Source organism: Sinocyclocheilus rhinocerous, unplaced genomic scaffold (assembly GCF_001515625.1).
Source record: "Sinocyclocheilus rhinocerous isolate Xijiao unplaced genomic scaffold, SAMN03320098_v1.1 scaffold1474, whole genome shotgun sequence".
NCBI classification, from domain to species: Eukaryota; Metazoa; Chordata; class Actinopteri; order Cypriniformes; family Cyprinidae; genus Sinocyclocheilus; species Sinocyclocheilus rhinocerous.
This window is the reverse complement of record NW_015655412.1, coordinates 427063-442978: the sequence shown is the minus strand read 5'-3', so window position 1 is coordinate 442978 and position 15916 is coordinate 427063. Positions and strand designations below refer to the sequence as shown.

The following is a 15916-nucleotide window of genomic DNA, read 5'->3' as shown; positions in this document are numbered from 1 at the left end:
TTTAAACACTTGACCCTCTAACACTTGCACTATTCATTCGTTCTGTAACTGCTTGTTTTCTTTAAAAAATAGCCTCTAACAATAGCTTTCTCTATTATTTTTCTATTCTATCTACTTGTTTTCTTTTTATTTATTATAAAAAATGACCCTGTGACACTCTATCTATCTATCTATCTATCTATCTATCATCTAAAAAATAAAAAAACCTTGCTAAATGTACTGCGTCAAGCTAACCTAGACTTGGCATACAGCACATATTATTGCTCTCTTGTTATTGTTTTTTATTTTTGGCGTTTTATGCCTGCTCTTTTGTTGGTTTTTGATTGCTTCTATTGTCCTCATTTGTAAGTCGCTTTGGATAAAAGTGTCTGCTAAATGACTAAATGTAAATGTAAAATGAACAAAAATGCCCCTCAAAGTAGGGGTGGGCGATTTGGCAAATATCATATCACAATTTTTTTTTTTTTAGAAATCTCACTATTCATGATTTTATCATGATTCTTTGTCATGTTGGTTTTACTATTTTGCAAGTTGTCTGAGAATAACAGCCAAACTAATTACCCTATTATAAAGACAAAGCCTTTCCAGGTAACAAAATATAAAAAAGAATGGCAGATATTTAGGCCAAAGTGGGCAAAGATAAAAATCTTCATGTCATTACTTTATCTTTATTAAAAAATGAGAACAAAAATACTCATTACAAATACACAATATACAAATAAAAAAAACTGTGTTTAATTTTCAGGTACAATAGTTGTATTTAGCAGGAGCATTCAAGAAATGGAATGAACAAATATTAAAATAAAACGCTATATAGATTGATTCCTATTAAAGCAACCGTATTAAAGTTTTTCAGTCAAGAGTAGTGAGTGATTTTTCTCTGTTTTGTTGTTTTATTAACATTTAAAGGAATAATTCACACAAAAATAATTTTTATACCATCATTAACTCATTCAAAAGATGTTTTAAACCTGAATGAGTTTCTTTCTTCTGCTGAACATAATGCTATTTTGAAGAAGGTGGAAAACCAAACAGTTGGTGGTCCACAGTGACTTCCATAGGATTTTTCTCCCTACTATCAAATTCAATGTGGACCAGCAACTGTTTGGTTACCCACATTCTTCAAAATATCTTTTGTGTTCAGCACAAGAAAGAAATTATATACAGGTTTGGGACAACATGTGAGTGAGCAAATAATGATAAATAATTTTTGTGTGAACTATCCCTTTATTGGCAGTCGGCAGCATGTTTAGTTCTGTCTCTTTAAGAGCTGCATGCATCTAATATACAGGCACTCATCCATTTCTCTTAACTGTTTACTTTCACTTTAGACATAACCAACTGAGTCTATATGTAAACCTTGTGTGTTGGACAGTATTAGCGCAAAAGAGAACTTGGTTCAGTAATCAGGCGCTGTTTGACAGGGTTTTTAGTGCGTTCACTTCGTGTTCACGCTCCGAAAAAGCGCACGTCAGAACAGCACGCAAATGAAATATTTAACCGGCAAGGCTTTAAATCACATACAAATAATGTACTTTTGTGATTGTGAATAAGTGCAGTGACCCATGATTGTAACTCTACTGCTGAGTTAACACTGATGTGAATGTTTGTGGCGTTGCATATTGATACGGAGGCACCAGAACTGCAGCTGATAGATTGCGCGCTGTAGCACCATACTACTATATTTCTTCAAAAGAAGACCGTGGAATCAAAAATAATCACATCGGACACCCCTACCCCAAATTCAAGATATGGGCCAAAAAATGCCTCTGCACAATTAACCTGAATCTGCTATGGCTGTTGTGGTTAAAGTGTAATGTAAAAGTGAGTGAAAAAAGTGATTGCGGCATTACCTTTAGATCTGCTCACATTGCATTTTGAGGTTTTATGCATTGTTTTTTTTTTGCAATGTTGAGCATTATAACCATCACACTTGTATTTAAGTGCATGAATCTTTATGTAATTTATTATTGTGTTCGTATTTTATCTTGCTTAGGTGCCATGAGTGATGAAGAACAGTCAGAGGAGGAAGAAGAGGACCGAGAGAATGGAAACCACATTCCTCCCAGTGAGCATTTCATCAACAGTGCTTTATTTTTTGTGATTTTAAAGCTTTGCTTTGATATGATATTCTAGTGTTGTCAAATATCTTTCACATCAGTCTGGTTGTGCTGTGTCGTGTTGTTGTGACAGTTCCAGAGTCCCGGTTTGATCATGACTCGGAGGTGAGCGGTGAGGAAGAGGAAGAAGAGGGAGCCGAGGAGATAGGAGACGTCACCCCACAGTCTCCCTCTCATTCAGCCACTCCAGAAGACAACTACGTCCCCGAATCACCGCCCATCTCACCTGTAGAGCTGAAGAGAGAGCTGCCAAAATACCTGCCGGCTTTACAGGTACACTCACTCGCGTACACCTGTTTGCTTACTAGGGTTGCAACTAGGCATGGGCCGATTACCCGTTTCAAGGTATACCGTGATTTGAATATTTCACGGTTTCAAAACCGCTAATATTTTCAGTTATACCGTTCCTGTGGTTTGCGCTGTTTTTCATGTCTCCTCAAAGACTGAAAGTGTAGGAATCCCTCGGGTTGAGTGCAGTGTAGAGAGTAACACGAGCCTCCTCCTGTTGGTGCGAGCGAGCGGTTAAGGAGCTTCCCCTGGAGCTTACGCGATCGGCAACCGACTGTTTTTTGTCTTATTGCAAGCAACTCGTCTCTGTTCTGGACTTGCACAAACTGTGTTGCAATGCAATAGTTTTCCAAAATGTAATTTATGTGAAAATATGAAGTCTGAAAACGCCCGTTAACACAGGCCAGAGACGTTGAAGACGGACGGACGCACAGAGAAAAATACTGTAGCTCACTGTTCATGATGCACAAACTATTGGAAGAAATTCCTCAATATTGATTTGGGTGTTTCTGAGGGGAACTGACTGTGTTCAGAACACTTTACGTGGTATTTTCTTTTAATCTCGTCTCTGTATAGTTCATATTAAAGCAGTGCTTTGTTTACAGCGGTAACCAAGGAAACGCTGTATCTGGTGTTCCATGAGCGCCTCCTGCTGTCAGAGAGAGAATCTGCGTCTCCCCCTAATATATATGAATTATATAACTAAAATTAAATAACTGTAATTACAGATTTTAAATAAATAAAGATGTCAGTCTTTATTTTTCTTCTTTTTAGGAAACAAATCAAAGAAAAAATTCTACTGTTCCTAATATTCTGTATGTTGCTCAAAAACAATATATTGTGTTCAGCGGAAAAAGCGTGTTCAGTTTTTTTTTTTTTACCCAGTCATTTAAAAACAACACATTTTAGAGCTGTAACGACAATACCGTGATATTTTTGCTTCAGGTTATCATACCGTCAATGTCATACCGGCCCATGCCTAGATGCAACAATACAGTTAGTCCATGGTTCAGTACGTACCTCTGTTTTTAACCACGGTTTTCGGTTCAATTCTGATAGCTTGGCACATCAGTGTTTTTTGCAAATTAACAACAAAAAAACTCCTGTAAACCTCTGCACACTGGAAAAAGCATGGATTATTATGTCTGCCTAACATTTCTTTTGAGAGAGGTATTTTTTTTACATTTAGAAAAACTTGTTTATCACTTTCGAGTCCATGAGTTCGCCTACCAGTGGTATGAGAGGAGCACAGCTTTCACTCTCAACCAAACTAACATTACTAGCCAGAGATGGGCACTCGCATTAGTGACTCGGACATTTTTATAGACTTCAGACTTGACTTCGGACTCGAACTGAAATGACTCCAGACTTGACTCGAGGAAAAGGACTCGTGAATATTTTAAAAGCAACTCGAGTCTTTTATCCTTAAATACTTGTATAAATGATTTTCAAAAGGCGGACCGCATCCGCACCCCGGCATCCATCAGAATTGCGAGCCGTAACACAGCACCATTTTAACCCTCATGTGGTGTTCGGGTCCTTTGCTCTGAAAAATGTTTCTTTTTCCCGAAAATACTAGTTAATGTTATTGCATTGGACTGAAATTTTGTGACTTTGTTCACAAAGGGTATAACTACTTCTAAAAAAAATTGATAATTTTCATACTTTTCTGGGGGAGATTTTTCACCGAATAAAAAGAAGATATAACGTTAAACGTTTTGAATGATGAAATGTAAGGACAATAAACACTCGCCTGCGACAATATATGGAACACATCTGTGTTCTTCAAGCCATCTCTGGTATTTTCATAATGATTAAGTATATTTGTAAGCCATTTCTAATCGACATAGCTTTTATTACAGTATATAATATATTTTCTGCCTCATTCTGTGATAAGAAGCCACATCAGGAAGTTATTTCAAACACTCGATTAATGTTGTGAAGTAAAAACAAGTTATAATGTTCTCTGTTGTTGGACAACAGGTTTAGACACACACACACACAGCCAATTCTGAGAGAAATAAAACACACGGATATTATTTAAACGCAAAACCAAAAAAACGCAGTTCATAAGCGCGTATTGAACCGTGGATGTCGTACCGATCGGTTCGATATTATATTGAGAATGGCAAGCATCCCTACTGCTTTCGCGCTCACTCCAGCGCAGGTGTGTGAGCTGGTGTCCCGCTGTGTGCAGGGCTGCCGGAGCGTGGAGGAGTTCCAGTGCTTGAACCGCATTGAAGAAGGCACTTACGGCGTCGTCTACCGAGCCAAAGACAAGAAGACTGATGAAATCGTGGCCCTGAAACGACTGAAGATGGAGAAGGAGAAGGAGGGCTTTCCCATCACCTCCCTCAGAGAGATCAACACCATCCTGAAGGCCCAGCACCCCAACATCGTCACCGTCCGGGTCAGAAACACTCTAGCCTCTACTGTAAACCCACAGCTGTGTAAAAATATCTCTGGTCAGGGTTTCCGCAAAGGTTTAATTCGCCCTTCCTCAATTTAAGGCCTTAAAAAAAGCTGAAAAGTCTGAAATTCAGGGCATTAAATGTTGCATGCATTGCAAGCATGATTATTTCAAAAATTGAATGAAGTGAAAATGAAGAGAGTTTATGTTTTAAACAAGAACAAATATCTGCCAGTTGGGGTATTATGAAAATTTCCCTTTGGTTTAAGTTGAAGCTGAAACCATTGGCAGATATTTGTTCTTGTTTTAATCATAAAAAAATGTAATCAGAGACTTGTCCTTTTGCTTCTCAAGTAAATGTATCTTGATTTAATTTGCGCTGCATGCAACTTTTGAAAATAATAAAAAAAAATGAATTAGTTAAAACGTAATGGAGATCTGTTGTAAGTTGTGCTTTCATTGCTAATACAAGACATTTACATTTAGAGACCATATTGATTCTTGTATTCCCTTCAGTTTATTCCATGCATTTTCTTTATTTGATCTTAAAATCTTAAATTCATAAAACCTGCTGAAACCCTGACAATTTCACTTTTGGTGGGTTTAATTATTTAATAGCTTATACATACTTAACACTAATTATTTTAGATGTTATCCTGTTATAATGAACAGGATTTTAAATGGCTTCCCATTAATGGTGTGTTTCGGGTGTCGCTGATTCTCTCCTGCATGTGCTTTTTGCCTGCTGTAGGAGATCGTCGTGGGCAGTAATATGGATAAAATCTACATTGTGATGAATTACGTGGAGCATGATCTGAAGAGTCTAATGGAGACCATGAAACAGCCCTTCCTGCCCGGTACGACCCTGACCGCACTAAAGCATACTGAATTACTCATCCTTGCCTTAATGAGGCGCTTCACTCACATCTCTTCTGTTTCCTGCGCAGGCGAGGTCAAAACGCTGATGATCCAGCTGCTGAGAGGTGTCCGTCATCTCCATGACAACTGGATCCTTCACCGTGACCTGAAGACCTCCAACCTGCTGCTGAGCCACAAAGGCATTCTAAAGGTCAGTCATCGTCCGCTGAATTCACGGGTTACACATCGCCAGTGTTGGGGAAAGTTACTTTTAAAAGTAATGCAGTACAATATTGCGTTACTCCCTTAAAAAAGTAACTAATTGCGTTACTTTTTATGGAAAGTAATGCGTTACTTTTTTAAATCTGGGCAGGGCTTGCTTGTTTGGTTTTAGTATAAAAAAAGTTATTATACAAATGTAAAAGCCCTTTCACACCAAAAGTGAAATGAATACGCCTCAGGCTGAAGGAGTAAATGCATGTTCATATTTAGTCTAGAACTACAGTAAGATCATGTTCACACGATTTCTCTCCACATGGCAACACAAGAGCTGTCAGCCAATAAATGGGAAACAAAGTAACTGGTGTTACTTATTTGAAAAAGTAACTCAGATATTTCCTTCTAAATTAAAAAGTAATGCGTTACTTTACTAGTTACTTAAAAAGTAATCTGATTACATCACTCGCAGTACTTGTAATGCATTCCCTCAACACTGCAGATAGCAGCTTGTTTGTATAATCAGCTGCGCAGGGTGTTATATGTATTGCTCTACTAGTAGTGTTCTTTAATGATGTGTGATTTGGAAGATTAACTGAGATGTGACTGTGTTTTGTAGATTGGAGACTTTGGTTTGGCTCGAGAGTACGGCTCTCCGCTCAAGCCCTACACACCTGTGGTGGTCACTCTGTGGTACCGCTCACCTGATCTGCTGCTGGGGGCAAAGGTCAGTGGACAACTCTGGCATGATGTTTGTGGAGCCAGTGTTCAGGCACTCAAAAATAATCATTCTGAAGAAGTGTTCATTTGTGTACAGATTAGGGGTGTGCAATATATCATCTACGATAATATATTTTAACAATGTGCATTCTAACATTATCAAATATATCGCAAAAACCAGACAAAAACACACCCAGAGTGTGCGCACATACACATGATGTAGGTTAGACCAGCGTTTCCTAATTAAATAATGTTTACATATGTATAAAAGCCTACATTACAATCTGTCATATAAATTGGTCTCTTCATTAGAAATTAGCCTACTGATTGCCACCATTGATGGACAAAATTTTTTAATAATATTAAAAATATCTGTATGACATTATATTCTGCAGTTCTTCCCTGCTGTACCGAATATCTATACTTTTCAAATTATCACATCGAAGTTAGAAATTCAAATATTGTGAAAAAATTTTGTAGGGTGTCACAAGTTTGTTAAAATTTCCAAAGGGTGCCGTGACTAAAAAAAGGTTGGGAAACACTGGGTTAGACTACTGCATTCACTGTGTGATTCAGTGTATTAAAATACTCCTCCAAATTCAAGATGTGGGGCGTAAATGCCCTTGTATGACTGTTATGTCTTTTATATTTATATCATCTGATAAAGTTGATAACACACAAAGAGTGCAGTTTTTCTCCAAATATCAGCACGATTGCAAATGTGATATTGATTTTATACAACAGTTCAAAAAACAAGAAGTTAATATGAAGTTACAAATTCCTGTTTTTGCTGTATTTCACCAATGAAAATAGTTTCAATTTCAAACAAAGCCACAGCAGAACTGTTTTGCGTCTCTGAGCAACACATGATGGTGTTTCGTTACTGAATCGATCAGCTGTTTAAATGAATCAGTTGAATGCATGACTCAATGACTCTTGGCCTTATACATTTTTTAATTGATTTTTACCTTTTATGAGCATTTTAACTTATTGGAAAAGCTCATTTCTGATAATCCTGCAAACAAATCACCACCCTGAATATGAAGAATAGCCAAAGCTCTTGGAGTCAGCTGTCCACAGCAGTCCTGTTAAATTACCAGCACAATAACACGCTCCGCGAAATATTGTCTAATTATCATTATCGACAAAATTTCAGAAAATATAGGGAGATAATTTTTGTCATTATTTCACATCCCTACTACAGGTAGCAAATATTGGGTTCCCACCATTTTTTGTTCTAGTTTTTAACAAAAACTAGGGATGTCCCAATCAGGTTTTTTGTCCCCCGATCCGAGTAATTAATCTGCTGATACTGAGTCCAGATCTGATACTTGTATATTCCTATAGAAATGTATGTTTGGTGCACATACAAATACATTAAAGTTATTAAAATCAATCCAATGCATACAGAGTTGTGCAGAGAGTAAAAGTTCTATATGTGTATATATAATATAAAACGGTATATAATTATAAGACACACTCTCTCTCTATGCACACACTATATAAAGACATTGGTAGATGTAAACATGTTACAATGGTAGACGTTGTAAACAGACTGTGTCGTCACAATTATGAATATGGGACTGCTGATATAAAATTCTTGTATTTATTATGTACAATAAGCAGAATAATTACAACTTAAGGTTAGAAAGCATGAAGCTTGCTGTGTCAGAATGCCAGTCTATCAGTCAAATCCGAAGCCGCCTATAGCAACGCGTTATGACAACGATCGTCACAAAAGTGCGCATCAAATACACTGAACACAGAAGCTCATACGTGTGTGACGCACTAGAACAGATCTCACTTTTTCTCACGCATCACACACATTTGAGCGTCTTTCCATTTAATGGCGGTTAGCAAACCCACCTAAAGGCGCACACCGCCACCTTCTGCACATCACTGGTATTACAGTTGACGTAAATTAAGGATCGGGATGAGGAGAGCCGATACCGATCAGTTAAATTGCTTGATCGGCCCGTTCCTTGAGATCGGCTCGGGACATCCCTAACAAAAACGTTTAATTCTTTTAAGACGGACCTGCCGTGAGCTCTGAGATTAAGCAATAAATTATGAATTGAATTGAAGTGCACTCTTTTTTCTCTTTCATCTGTCTGTTGCTGTTCATAATTAATCTCAGAGCTGGTTGGTTTGGTTCAAGATGTAAAACTGTAAAATCTTTGTTTGACCCTCTAATTGTAGCACTGTCTATTCTAATTATTTTATATATTTGTTTTCTTTTTTTTATTAAAAAAAAAACATGACCCTTTAAGACTCTTTTTGTTTTCTAACTGCTTGTTTTCTATAAAAAAACCTCTAACACTAGTTTTCTCTGTTCTTTTTCTATTCTATCTGTTTTCTTTTTATCTATTATATAATAAAAAATAAAAAAAACCTTGCTACGTGTACTGCGTTAGGCTAACCGAGACTTGTCATGGCACTTGCGTATCGTTGCTCTTTTGTTGATTCTGATTGCTTCCATTGTCCTCATTTGTAAGTCGCTTTGGATAAAAGCATCTGCTAAATGACTAAATGTGATGTAAATCTGGTGATAATGGTGGACGTTTGATCTCGCTCATGCTCTGTTGAAGATGTTGCTCACTGGGCTGTGGATAAACTCCAGTGTTTTGCAGTCATGTCAGCTTGTTTGAGTCACGCTCGTGTTTCCTCCTCTCAGGAATACTCCACAGCTGTGGACATGTGGTCGGTCGGCTGTATATTTGGAGAACTGCTCACGCAGAAACCTTTATTCCCTGGCAAATCCGAGATTGATCAAATCAACAAAGTTTTTAAGGTATGCTTCATCACATCCTGAATGTCTGAAGAGTCAAATAAACCTTTTTTTTTATTCATTCTGATAAGCAATATTACCAGCTCATCAGGAGGAATCACTTAACATAAATGCATTGCTCATTTACAGATCTTTCCATAGATTTTGGAGCAGAAATGTCCATGTATCTATTCCATTATAGCTGCAAACATGAAATGCTGTCCATCTTGTATAGTATGCCATATATCGGATTAGTGCAGCCCAAACCTACTGTTTAATGGGTGCCCAGATGGTGCAGTATATACAGTTATTGAATGCTTGAACCTAAGAGTGAATTCATTTTAAAGTCATATTAAAGTGATGAGTTTAGCTGTATGCAGATGGATAATCGATAATGTCTGTCAGTGTCGGTGAGGACTGTGGTGTCGATCGACCCAGTTTTTTAACCTGATAAGAGCCAGTACTGGCATGAACCAATCATAAATTTAATCTTACTACATTCATTTATTTCACTTCAGAATTCTAGATCTAATAACCTGTAGATCCAATAACTTACCTGATTTTGTGCGCCACACTTTAATGACCGCTTTAACTTGTCCATGCTGGTGAGTGATGACTGTATAAGTGGGATAATCACAGCTAGTGTGCGTCAAAGAATCATCGAACGGGAATTATGCAAAATAATTTATTGGTGATCTCTTTGTAAAATCACAAAGCGATTACCAATAAAATCATTGGTAGTTTGGGTGGGGATTCATGTAAAGAAAAGTTGGTCAAGGGAATTCACTGTTGACTCTGAAAGGGCCAAAACACATTAGATGGACTTCCAATTTACAGTACTGCTTATGAAGCCTTGGGAGCTGAAAAACAATAATGGGAAGAGGCGTTACATTTCCAGCACACGCTGTAAGCGTTTGATCAGTAACAACAGACTGGGCCCGCTGACCAATCAGAGCAGAGTTTTTCAGAAAAGCAGGGTGAAAAGAGGCACTGCAGCAATGTACACCGAGACAAATCATGTGTTTTGAAATATAAATCATGTAAATGTGTTCTTGCAGACCAAAAATAGAATAATGAACTTGTAAAGTAGTATAATATGGTCCTTTTAAACATTGAATGGTACTGGAGTACATGACATGACATGGCCTTAAACCTTGGTTTTGATTGTCTCTCTTCCTGTGTGTGTGTGTGTGTGTGTGTGTGTAGGACTTGGGCTCTCCCAGTGAGAAGATCTGGCCGGGATACAGCGAGATGCCTGCGGTGAAGAAGATGACTTTCACAGAATATCCCTACAATAACCTGCGCAAGCGCTTCGGAGCACTGCTGTCCGACCAGGGCTTTGACCTCATGAACAAGTAAGAGCGCACACAGTGATTTTAATTCAATTTTATATTTACCAGAAATATTTCTGTTTTTAATTACATGTAAAGTTTTCTTCACCAGTTCAATTTGCAAGAAGCCGGTAATCAAACCTTTATAATGTAATGCACTTTTGCTTGAATACGATTTTATATGATGCCAAACATTTCCTGATTGGTTAGTGTCAGTGTAAGACTGTCACAGGTCATTGTGAGCAGCTCATCTCTGTCATCCAGCGAGCTAACATTACACTGGTGATAAATGCGCTAAATTGTAGAATATTTCACAGAAAATCAAACCTTTGCGAGGTATGAAAGCATGAGTGGCAGTTGAGCAACAAGTGGCCGTCCTGTTATCTGGCCTGAAACTCATTATTATGCACAGACGGAAAGTGTCTGTGTTTTGGTTGCCGTTGTTTTTCTGAAGTACTGCATCAGTGCAGAAACAGCTGCTTCACATTATGAAACACTGGAGCTAAAAACAAAAGGCTCAGAACAGTGATACGTTATAAATGTGACTGAAAGCTTTTGAAGGTGTTGTGAAGTACCAGTAAATGCGTCCCTGTGACCACATGTGTCTTTTATGAGGGTTAGGCACCAAATAGGATCACATGACTTTTATGTAATGGTATTATGTAAAATGTAAATAAAATATTGTTTAATTATTTTTTTAACTGCAGTTGGTTGGACAGACACATTTAACATTTGTTCTGGAAACCTGAAGCATTTCTGGATCTTTACAAACCTTGTCATTGAGCATCAGCAGCAGTGTGATCGAGTGTGAATCATTCATTTGGAAATAAACAGCCATCGATCTGAACGTCGCTACGAGATGTTTGTTCATTTTCAGATGTCTCTGACTGTCAGTTTCTTTCTCAAGTTGAAATCCCTGAAGGGGTTCTTGTTTCCAGAGTTTAAGAGGCCCTGCTGTAAGGGATGCTAATGCACACAGACGGCCCTGAAAGGTCACGTCCCATCACAGCCTGACTGCAAATACCACATTCATATGAGAGAGCAGCGGAGGGAATGGGACACAGGGAGGAGTACAAAGACTTTTAAGACTCAGATTTGTAGAAATGTAGCATTGCATCAGTGTATCAGCAATGGATGCTCTGCAGTGAATGGGTGCCGTCAGAATGAGAGTCCAAACAGCTGATAAAAACATCACAATAATCCACAAGTAATCCACAGCACTCCAGTCCATCAGTTCACATCTGGAGAAGACAAAAGCTGAGACAAATCCAGCATTAAGATGATTTTAGCTAAAATACATTGAGTCCATAATCCATAATAATGCTTCCTCCAGTGAAAAAGTGGTCTGGTGTGAATCAGGAGAGAAATCTGCACAGATCAAGCAGCGTTTACATGGGGACATGGCTGTAATGGAGATAATGAAAATATCTGAAGACTGATATAAAATGAATTTTAAAAGTATGACATTAAAGCATGAACACATGATTAGAACACTGTTAGATTATGATTATGCCTGTTCTATGACACATCCTATGATATTGATCAGGGCCCGTATTCACAGAACATTTTATCTTACCACTAAAGTTCTCCTAAATAGCAGTAAAGTTTTTAACTACGGGTTTTCTCTTGAAACCTATTCACAAAGCTGCTGAGACTAACTTGTACTAAGGAATAGAGAGAAGTCTTAAGCTCAGAGTAAGGGGGCGGGGTTTACCTCGTTGCTATGGATGATGTCAGCGTGCTTATTAACTATGCACACAGTGATTGGCTGATAGTCTCTGTCAGAGATTTATTCATAGAAATATTGTAGAGCGCGATATTATGTTGCCATATTTAAATAAAGGTTCAAAAATAAAAATGTTAATTGCCACATTCAAAACATTAAAACATTCAAATTTTAAAATGCATGCTAAAGGTCATTGCACACTGAGTCCGAAATTTTCGCACGTTAAAAAATAAATATGACCTCATGTTGTGTCAATCACGTTTACACACTGCCTCCGAAACTTTCATCCGTCATAAAAAAAATTGGATCAAGTTCGATTTTCTGCGTTTTCGCATCCGTAGCATGCATTTTGATAGGAAAGGATGACGAATATGAAAAAAACGGAAAAACGCATGCGAAAATTTCGGACTCAGTGTGCAAGGACCTTAAGAGTCACTAATTAAACAAGAATATGTCCAGCTAATTGTCAGCCTCCTACATGTATGCTTCTCATAATTAGTGAATATGCATATAAACAGCCTTTTAATTAACAGAGTAGAATAATCATGGCTTGATAGTAAGACATGCAAACGTAAAAGAAAACCAAACTGGACTCAAGAAGAGCTGTTACTTCTCGCCCAGCTGCTTAATGATAACGAGGATATAATCAAAGGAAAATCTGGAGTTGGGGTAACCTCCAAAACCAAAGGTGATACCTTTTTAAAAGCTCGTTATCATCAAATGTTTGCGTTCAGAGACAGATTGCCAGCAACAGCTATTTTAGGATAGTTTGTGGCGTGGTCTTAGTGACTTAGGAGTCCTCTTCACTGCTCCTAACCTTTCACAGATTTAGGAGCTAGTTTTAGAGCTAAAACGCTTTGTGAAATACTCTTAGAGCAAACATTTAGGAGTCCTGAATTTAGGACTGACACGCCCATTATTTTTAAGATTTTCTCCTAAATCGACGAGTTATGAGCTACTTTTTGCCTGAAGATGTTTTGTGAATACGGGCCCAGATAACATAACAGACGTAACATTACAACTTGTATCTGCACAAAAGGATGCAAATGCCAGTGAACTTTGTTACGCGCTATAGCGAGAGAGAGAGAGAGCTCCCTCTATGATGCACATTCATTACAGCGCGCTGAAACACGGGCAATGAAAGCAGACAGAATTTACTATAGATTTCACATTCTATAAAGTTCTCATTATAATGCTATGTTTATGGCAGATTTGTGCTATATTTTCATTGACATTATCAAGTGATTCCTGAAATCGCCTGCGCGTTTTCGAAGCCATACGAAGTACAAAAACAATTGTAATTGAAGTATGCCTGCTGTTGAACAAATATGACGGGAAAAAAGCACTGCTGCATTATTATAACATCAGTATTTTTAAAAAAGAAACATCTAAAGCAATATGACCATCTCAAATAACTCAGTCAATGATCGGGCAGTGCATTTGAGAATGAAACTAAACACTGGTAATATGCAGCGCATTCAGCATGTTAATAAATGTTAATATCTCAACGCCTCCTATGTTAGATTAATCAGATATGTATGTAGCTAACCCAGACATCACTGCGTGACTTCGAAGCCATGCTTCTCTCTCTTCTCACGTCTATGCTTTGGACCGCATGCTGTGGCCAGCTAAACAATCAGAGCTCAGGGTGCCGCCCAAAGTGCTGCTATAAACAATCAGGGGAAAAAATGATCAATCGTCACTGTCACGGCCGAGTACTCGATCACTGTTGCACATCCCTAAACCCTTTAACCTCACACCTTCGATTACAGTTCCTGCAGTGACACGAGACATTGACTGACAGCAGCGGTTTTCACATCAGTTTTTCTTACATGTCTGCTTTCTGTCCCAGGTTTCTGACATACTGCCCTGCCAAGCGGATCAGTGCCGATGAAGCACTTAAACACGAGTATTTCCGGGAGTCGCCGCTCCCCATCGAGCCCTCCATGTTCCCCACATGGCCGGCCAAGAGCGAACAGCAGCGGGTCAAGAGAGGAACGAGCCCGCGACCGCCGGAGGGAGGACAGGACTTCAGCCAGCTGGTACAGACATTCTTTCTACGTGAAATCAAAACCAACTCTGCTGCCTTGAATGCATGTTCCTGAATGATTGAGCAGTGTGTGTTATTGACTTTATTCATCTTGACCTTGGTCTCTGTTGACCAAGAGGAGGATCAATTCAGCTGCTCTTTGTCTTCCTAAAACTCCTGGTTATTGTTTCTCATTCTCATCTCTCTGTTGTTCTCTTCAGGGTGATGATGATCTTAAAGATACTGGTTTCCATTTGACCACTGCTAACCAGGGCGCCTCCAAAGCCGGTCCAGGATTCAGCTTGAAGTTCTGAGCTCCAGCGGCCAGCAGGCTTTCTTTGCGTGTGTCTGACACGATGCTGAGACTCATTTAGAGAACGAGCATCAGAGAGCAGTTTGCTGAACCTCACTGGGACACACAGACTGGGGAAGTTTTTTACGAGCACAGAGGACCTCCATGAAGTTCAAGTGCTTTAAATTCCTCCCGTTCATCTGAAATATAATGCGTTGGTTTGTTTTGCTTGGTTTCCTTGTTCTTTTGTCCAATCTAAAAACAAGCAGCAGATCAGCATTTTCAGACCTCTTTTATTTTTTCCTCTTCATTTGCAGTTGTAGTTGGGAGTAAGATGTTGAAAACCCATTTTAGTGACATCAAATGAATATTAAAATAAATCCATTTTAAAAACGTTGATACCATGGTATGTCTGAATACTAGATTCTGCTTGGCTGGAAGGTGTGCATTAAAGTCACTGAATTTGTCACTGTTTGTAGTGATTTTACTTTTGCCCACCCAGGGAGGGGAGATAATGTAGTGATGGGTACTAACGTCACCGATGCCACTTTAGGTATGGTTATAAGTACGGCTGCACGATAAATCGAAATTAAATCGCAATCGCGATTAGGCAAAAGCTGTGATTGCCATGCGTATCTTGTCAGTGAAGCACGGTTCTGTGATCAGTAGTAAATCTCCATCAGAAGGCCAGAGAAACTCAAAATACGCCCCACAGAAGAAACCCAGGAAATCACTATAGTGGTAGCTGAATAAACACAAGATTTAACTGCTTTCATTGATTCAGCGTGACTAATAAGCACATGACTACGACAATATATGGTTTATCTTCGTTCTTAATATTATAATTTTCATTATAATAAAGTATATAATAATGCAATGCTAATCGACATAGCCTTTATCACTGCTTAGAATACTATGAAATATGTTGCATGCCTTATTCTGTGTAAGAAGCCATATAATCTCACAGAAGGATTTATTTCAAACACTCGACTGACGTTATGAAGTGAGTTTGGAGTAAAAACATCTTATTAAATGTGGTATTTTCACATGCTTTCAGATGGAGCAGCATTTACTATACAGAGCCGTAGTTCACTGAGAAGCTACGCAAACAGCTGTCATTATCGCAAATAAATCATCTGTGTTTTTTTGTGTGTAGCTT

General features: G+C 38.4%; 1 protein-coding gene and 1 long non-coding RNA gene across 6 annotated transcripts in view; one reads left to right on the top strand and one right to left on the bottom strand.

Moving 5' to 3' along the window:
* The window catches only part of LOC107718259 (uncharacterized), a 13648-nt gene extending 9024 nt beyond the window's left edge, over window positions 1–4624 (bottom strand). Inside the window, exon 1 of the long non-coding RNA XR_001637397.1 lies at window positions 4551–4624. This is a non-coding gene — a long non-coding RNA (uncharacterized LOC107718259). The remainder of the gene's footprint in view (window positions 1–4550) is intronic.
* The window catches only part of LOC107718258 (cyclin-dependent kinase 11B-like), a 33136-nt gene extending 17982 nt beyond the window's left edge, over window positions 1–15154 (top strand). For 4 of the 5 annotated variants that reach the window (XM_016525253.1, XM_016525256.1, XM_016525255.1 and 1 more), the window contains 10 exons: window positions 1997–2068; window positions 2185–2393; window positions 4606–4818; window positions 5570–5675; window positions 5766–5887; window positions 6512–6619; window positions 9287–9403; window positions 10586–10734; window positions 14289–14478; window positions 14687–15154. In XM_016525253.1, coding sequence (XP_016380739.1) covers window positions 1997–2068; window positions 2185–2393; window positions 4606–4818; window positions 5570–5675; window positions 5766–5887; window positions 6512–6619; window positions 9287–9403; window positions 10586–10734; window positions 14289–14478; window positions 14687–14779 — 1379 coding nt within the window. In that variant the 3' untranslated portion in view covers window positions 14780–15154. The remainder of the gene's footprint in view (window positions 1–1996; window positions 2069–2184; window positions 2394–4605; window positions 4819–5569; window positions 5676–5765; window positions 5888–6511; window positions 6620–9286; window positions 9404–10585; window positions 10735–14288; window positions 14479–14686) is intronic. The other variant, XM_016525252.1, reaches the window with a different exon arrangement.
* The last annotated feature ends 762 nt before the right edge of the window (window positions 15155–15916 follow it).